This window comes from Vigna unguiculata, chromosome 1, assembly GCF_004118075.2.
Source record: "Vigna unguiculata cultivar IT97K-499-35 chromosome 1, ASM411807v1, whole genome shotgun sequence".
In the NCBI taxonomy this organism is placed as follows: domain Eukaryota; kingdom Viridiplantae; phylum Streptophyta; class Magnoliopsida; order Fabales; family Fabaceae; genus Vigna; species Vigna unguiculata.
In genome coordinates, this window is record NC_040279.1 from 39144543 (window position 1) to 39151831 (window position 7289).

The window sequence follows — 7289 nt, forward strand, 5'->3', positions numbered from 1 at the left end:
TATTTCAATATTTATAATAATTTTATCAAACTCAAACATATTTATTTTCTAAATAAGATACATATGTCCTTAAAAAGTTTATTAACTTGGCGTTTTTATTGAAGGTCTGAAAATTTGTGATAATACTCTCGACATATATAATATGTGCTTCTTTCACAATTAGTAAATTTTCCACTGTGTTGAAACCAATCAGTACTTAAAAAAGGTAACATTTCAACTTAAAAAACTGATTTACAGTATAAACTATTCTTACATTAAAACTTTCAACTTATTTTACTATTATAAGCAAATTTCAATTAGTTTAATGGAGTAAGTGTAACCACTTAGATCTGCAATAAAATATATAATAGTTTACTGTGGATCTCAAAGTAGTAAAATTTGGAACAACTGTAATTATCTTATTAATTTAATCATTCAAGTACCATCGGATCTAATGATATTTCAGCCCCGAAAAACTAAACTATGTTAATGAAATAATTTACTTGATCATTCCTCAAATTATCTTATAGTCGCATGTTGTGCTTTTCCAATTCTCTTTATCGGTGCACTTCAATTAGTACTTTCAACCACCGAAGAGAACAAACCAGGTATGTCAAAAATGCTAAATAAGTAATCAATCTACTTTGCAAAGATGATTTTTTTTTTTTTTGGTCAGATAATTTGTGTTTGGCTAAAAAGAAAGAGGAAAAAAAGTATAAATTTCTTTACATAATTCTGATTCTTGCTTCCAAAATTAACTATTGTGGAAAAACATCTCTTTTGCATAAATTGAATTAAATTATCTGTTAATCTGAACATGCAGATTAATAACCTTTATTAAATATTCATAAATACGCATATTTTTGTTAATTAAGTACGGAGTAACTCTCTCCTTGGTTGTTCTTTTTTCATTCATTTGAAACAAAACAATATATAAATGCATATGTATATTTAATTTAATTAATTTGAATATAAAAATTATTCATTTTTAATTGTCTTGCGCTAATTAAATTCTCTTAATATAAAAAGATATTATTTTAATCCTCCAATTATATATGTAACAAAGTTCACCACCAAATCATAGATTAAATCTTTTCATAATATTATTATTTGTCTGATAACCTTTTTACCCGGTATAATCAAACATAATGTTTCACGCGCACAATAACGAGTTTTAATAAATATATAATTGTAATATCTTAACATTCAATTGACATAGTTGAGAAATGTAATTGACTTAATTAAAAAGGGAACAGCAAAAACGATATATTATATATAAAAATAATATAATTAAGAAATAAAAGAATTAAATGCTATATTTGATGGCATCACATTGAAATTCATTTGAAGCAAATAGTATTTTTGGTCAATTTTGGTATAATTCTATCTTTTTATAGAATGAGGAAGGTCCCAGAAACTGCAATGGAGGGTGCGTGGATTGAAAATAAAGTCATGAGTGGATGTTTATTTAAAAATTGGTGATATTGACCTATGAACACCAAATTATTACCATGTACTCAACAAAACAGTACTTATATAAAAGAACCATAATAACCAAACTGAACCCACAGGAATTCCCTTGCCATAACAAATCTATCAACACAGAGAAAAGAAAAGAAAAGAAAAAAATTGAAAAAAGAAGGACCACGAGAAGAGATAAAGAATGAAGGTAGTAATAATGTACATCATGATATTGGACACACACACTATCTACCACCTCTTCATAGGAAGAGCCAAAACTCCCATGCTTCTTTCTAATCCTGTACAAGGATGAGTGAGAAAGACACGTGGCAAAAGGTGGAGGCATGAGGGGTTAAGAATGGGTTTTTAGGTGGGGGAGATACCGGTATAAGCGGTAGCATATACCCTTTAACTGGGTGGTCCGGTTGTGTGGTCAAAACCATGGGATATAAAGGGTTTAAGGCCACTGTTGCGTGGTTTTTGTTTACGGTATTGGTGGGTTTTTGTCTCTTAAGACTCTTCTATCTAATCTATCTATTATTCTATCCATTCTTTCCTTCCATCTCACAAAAAAAGAAAAACAAAAAAACAAAATGAAAATTTCACGTTCCTGAAGGAGAGAGAAACAGAGAAAGTTGAGGACTTAAATGTTTTGAGTTCCTGAATTCCCTTAGATCTCTTGCATTTCGAAACAGTTTTATCGGGGGTTTTGCTTTGCACGCAAGTTGTACTTTTTTCCCCTGTCGGAGAATGAGTTTGATCGGAAACATTGTAACTTGATCGTGGTTTGGTTCCTCGGATCCTTGTTCGAATGTTGTTTTTCCAAGAGGTGAGTTGATGTAAGAGGTTTTGTGGTATGTCAGGGGTTTTGAATTTCGATTTTTTTGTGGTTGTTTTTTTTCTTGTCATGCTTCTCGGTGCGATCTAATCATGATTGCGTGGTGGAGATTATTTGTTAACTCTCTATCTTTCCTATAGTTGAATTTCGGAGATGCAAGAACAGAATTGTGGTTGCTTATACGCAATTTTGCTCTTACTTCTTGAGATTCAGTTTCTTTTTTGGGGAAAAAATATGGGTGTTGTTGATTTGAGAATTGAAGATCCGATCGTGGAAGTTTGGTTGTGTTTGATGTATGCAACCTGTTCTTCTTTTTTGTCTATGAAAATTTTGATTTTTTTCTATTTGGTGGGGGTTGTTGGACTTTCTGTTTAGTGGTTCAGGTTCTTTGATTTGGATACAAGGGCTGCAGATTCTTGAAAATTGCTTGGTTTGCGTTGATCTCGCGCAATTAGAGCATGGCAACTGATTGCAGCGTGTTTTTTCTTTTACGATGATGTTGATTTTTTATGATCCTTCCATGTGTTTGTGTTTCTTTAATTGTTTGACTTTTTGATCATGGATTTATATGCAATTGTTGAATTTGCTGACATCCGGGGAATGATTTTGAAATCGGAAATTTTTTTCCTACAGTTCCTTGGAATTCTTCTGAGCATTAGGATTTCGTGTGATCAATTTTCTGTTTCAGTGACTACCGTGATGTGGATTGACCGATTCAACTTTGTACCCCTTTTATGTGTTGTTCATAGTATGTCTGTTCGATGAAATTGAACCCGAAAGTCAAATGGGTCTTTTCTGGATTTCCCTTAAATCTGATCTTGTTTATTCCGCAAGATTCATCTGGGACATAAATGGTACTTTATTGTAACAATTAGATGCATTTTGTGAAAGATTTGAATTCCCTGACATCTTGCTTCTTTAATTTGCTGAGCCAAATTAATATTGTGAATTTTCCTTTTGCTTTCATGCTGTACATGATCTTAATTATCTTCCATATAAGTTCATATGTGAGAATAGAAATTGTCGTTGTCGTTAAACCTTGGATTGTTCAAGTTGCTCTCCTTGATCTGGTAGCATGTGAATAGTCGGTGACTGTTGTTGGGTTATATGTATTTTTTTATTAAGCAACCATTGAATCGAATTCATTGCAAATTATTTATTACAGTGGTATTGTGACATTGCTTTCCAAATTTTCATATAGTAGCAAAATGTGAAAATTAACCTTGCATGTTTCTTTCTTCAATACTGGCAGTGAAAAGGATCTGGTGTATTTACGCTTGTGGTTATTTGATGAGCTGTATATGTTTTAACTATGGTGTTGAAGAAGAGGGTAGATAATGGATTCAATGGCTTTCGTGTTCCTATTATACCTAAAGCTCCTAGATCTGTAAGGGTAAGTACTGAGTAGTTTTTGCAATTGTGGCTATTGTTTTATGTATTCCTTTCTTGGCGCATTGAACTCTATTTTGATCCTTTTTTGTGATTGTTCAGAGGAGGGGTCCTTTGAACAAAGCAGCAGAGGATGGTCGAGTTTGTGCTATTGAACTACTGGCATCTTTAGCTGGCCAATTGCTGCAGGAGAGTGAAAGTTCTGCTTCCAGCAATGCATCTGAAGGAAATGTTCAACCGGCCTTTAGCCAAGGTGTGATTGAGCAAGCAAGAGAGAATGAAGTTAAACCATTAAAAAAGGAGGAAATTCACCAGGGAAGTTGTGCTGAGAGCACTATTAAGACTGAGGTAGGGTCACAAAACAGTAGCCAGAAACCTCCTCCATATGCCAAGACTGATTTTTCGCAAGGACATGTTACGGTTAATAATGATTCTGACATTTGGGAGAAAGTTGAAGGTGATGTGAAGTCTGAAATTTTCAAATGGGATAACAAATTTGGGAATTATTCTAATAGATTAGTAAAAACACCCGAAAAGTTTAGGGAGTCTAGTGATGGTAAGATGAAGAATGGATTTAAACAGGAACAAGAAGCTGGCAGTTCATGCTTTAGGGGATCAAATTTGGCTGATAAATGTAGTTTGAAAGACCACTTAGAATTGTATGTATCTCCTACACTAATTAACTCAAAAAGTAATATTAAATCTTCCTTTCATAGGAAATCTTCTCCCAGTGCTTCCTTTTCCAGGCGTGGGAATGTTGTTAAATTAGGTTCTAGAGATGATGACGAAAACTTTTTAAGGTGCAAAAGAGTTTGCACAAAGTCAAAGGCTTTTAGGTCTCCGAGACGCATTGCGCACAGAAGAATCAGGAATTTGATGTCTTCTAAATACTGGAAGACTGCTCCAAAGCTGAAAGACTGTGAACTTTCAAGATCTGGTAATGTGGCTTATAAATGCGCAACCAAATGCTTTTATGATCTGATGCATGCTATATCTACGAGTTTGATTGTCTATCACTGAAAGTAGTATTGAATTTGCAGATTTAGGAGTACCTCATTATCACAAGAGGAAGACTTTCTATGGTTTTGAAAGGTCTCAGCACAACACTATTATTAAGAAGAGGAAAATCGTTGATCGGGTTTCAGGGGTAACTTCTGATGGAGGATTCAGCAGTGAGAGTGTATCCAATTCACCTCAGAAAGGGACAGATGGAGACAAGCCTAACTCATCTACAAAACTGCATTTAGCTAAGGCTAAGGATTCCCATGGTAACTAATTCTTATCTTCATTCTTTTTGCTTTTCTGCTGATTGTTCACCACTCTCAATCGTAACATATTTGTTCTTTATACCTTGTGAACAGTAAAATTTAGCATCAAGTCGATAAGGATACCAGAGCTTTATATTGAGGTTCCTGAAACTGCAACTGTCGGTTCGCTAAAGGTATACATAGAGATAGCCAGATAGATAGTTTCATTTCTATTTTATTGTTGTCAAATCTTTAACATGCATTTGCTGTGTTGTCTGGCTCTAACTTTTGCATTGCATTTTCTTACAAATTTTTGTAGAGGACAATCATGGAGGCGGTGATGGCGATACTTGGAGGGGGCGCGCATGTTGGTGTTCTTCATCATGGGAAAAAAGTCAGAGATGACAGTAGGACACTTGTGCAGACTGGTATATCTTGCAACGAAAATTTGGATACCCTGAGTTTCATGTTGGAGCCCGTTTCTCTTCAAGCTTCTCCAACTGTTTGTGCTGGTGATCCTTCTTCTCAATGTGAAACATCCCAGCTCACTAGGTGAGTCAAATTCTATTTTAATCAGCATAGCTGATTTAGGAAGGGAAATGGCCGAGAATAATTTATTGGGTAGAAATGGTGATTCAGTTTTATTTAGTAGAATTTTTTTTATACTATACCTAATACCATTATCTGATTTTTCTAGGCCCATAGAAACTCCTGCCTTAGATTCAGGGATTACTGATACCTTGCATGACTCACCCTTGCTGACATATCCGGGCAACCTAATTGAAAGTAACCAAGAGACTACTTCTTCACTCGCCGACACAACAGTTGACAAAATAACATCTGATTGCAGAGCGCTGGTTCCTGTCCCAGCTAGCACAGAAGCATTAGCTGTGGTTCCTGTGAGTCAGAAAACTAAGCGTTCTGAGTTTGTACAGCGTCGAACTAGGAGGCCATTTTCTGTAACTGAGGTAGAAGCACTTGTTCACGCAGTTGAAGAACTTGGAACTGGAAGGTACGATGTTGTCAATGATATCATATTAATGTGGTTATACATTGCAAAACTAGTTTGCTAATAATGTTCATACCATCATGCATCATGCAGGTGGCGTGATGTTAAGTTACGAGCTTTTGAGAATGCAGATCATAGAACTTATGTAGACCTAAAGGTATATTAATTTTTTGGTTCCATATCTATACACTAAGTACAATTACATCCTGAATACATAAACTATACATTCATATAACATAAAGATTGAAGAAGAGTAGCATGATTGTACTAATTGATTCCATTTTACGATTGCAATGCTACTACATTTTTGTTTAATTGTCATTTGATGTGTACAGGATAAATGGAAAACATTGGTGCATACTGCAACAATCTCCCCTCAACAGAGGAGAGGAGAGCCTGTACCTCAGGAGCTTTTGGATAGAGTTTTGGCTGCTCATGCTTTCTGGTCTCGGCATCAAGCTAAGCAGCATGGAAAGCATCAAACTGGATCTGGAGCCTTGAAGATTACAGAAGCCTCAGCTGAAAGACCTTGTGTTTGTTGAAGGTGTCCAATTCAATGACTTGTGATATAATGGTGTAGAAAGGAGTGGTGGTGTTGACAGGAAAAAAGGAAGACAAACTTGTACATTTTCATTCAAATTCATGTAATATTCTTACACCAAATTCTTTGCCGGCCATTAATTGCATGCAGGTTGGCATTTGTAAATGATTTGATGCAATAAGATTGTTCTAACAGGAACTTATACTGTTCTTTGATTTGTATTTTATTTTTTTTACATTTATGAATGTACGTAGAAAGTGTAAAAAGAAGATAGAACATGACAGACAACCCAAAAGAAAGGTTAAAAATGTTCTTGTTATTTTTTTTCATTTCACATATGAAAATTTTTTCCACTTATTTGATTATCATTCTATTTAGTGAACTGGTACGTAGTGAAAAATGTTTTTGTTATTTTGATTTATTTCACATGTGAAATTTCTTTTCATTTATTTGATTATCACTTTATTTAGTGAACGGTTACTTAGTGAAAAATGTTCTTGTTATTTTTCTTTATTTTACATATGATTTTTTTTTTACTTGTTTGATTCGTGAACTGGTACTTAGTGAAAAGATGTTGTTGTTATTTTTCATCATTTCACATATAATTTTTTTACTTGTTTCATTATCACTCAAATCACTTCATTTAGTGAACTGATACCTTTTTATATTGTGTTTGTTCATTTTTGCTTTTCAGGTTGAAGATATACTACAATAAAGATTGATGAAAAATATATTTTAAAAGTATTCAATGATTGAATATGATTCCTTGATTAATGATTAGTGTTACAATAGTATAATTATTTGGTGACTTATTTGTTTTTGGTA

The 7289-nt window shown here is 33.9% G+C and overlaps 1 protein-coding gene across 1 annotated transcript; it reads left to right on the forward strand.

The window, feature by feature from the left end:
• The first annotated feature begins 1919 nt into the window (after positions 1-1919).
• LOC114183573 (telomere repeat-binding protein 3-like) lies at positions 1920-6793 on the forward strand. The gene is made up of 9 exons (XM_028070648.1): positions 1920-2269; positions 3531-3671; positions 3770-4604; positions 4708-4935; positions 5029-5108; positions 5234-5466; positions 5612-5926; positions 6017-6080; positions 6259-6793. Exons 2-9 carry the CDS (start codon positions 3591-3593, stop codon positions 6463-6465), a joined length of 2043 nt encoding a protein of 680 aa, XP_027926449.1. The 5' UTR covers positions 1920-2269; positions 3531-3590; the 3' UTR covers positions 6466-6793.
• The last annotated feature ends 496 nt before the right edge of the window (positions 6794-7289 follow it).

Bases quoted from the DNA above. Each gene is read 5' to 3' on its own strand.
- LOC114183573 (XM_028070648.1), top strand. From the start codon at position 3,591: ATGGTGTTGAAGAAGAGGGTAGATAATGGATTCAATGGCTTTCGTGTT. The intron at 3,672-3,769 runs GTAAGTACTGAG...GTGATTGTTCAG, and splicing joins AAGCTCCTAGATCTGTAAGG to AGGAGGGGTCCTTTGAACAA. The intron at 4,605-4,707 runs GTAATGTGGCTT...TTGAATTTGCAG, and splicing joins CTGTGAACTTTCAAGATCTG to ATTTAGGAGTACCTCATTAT.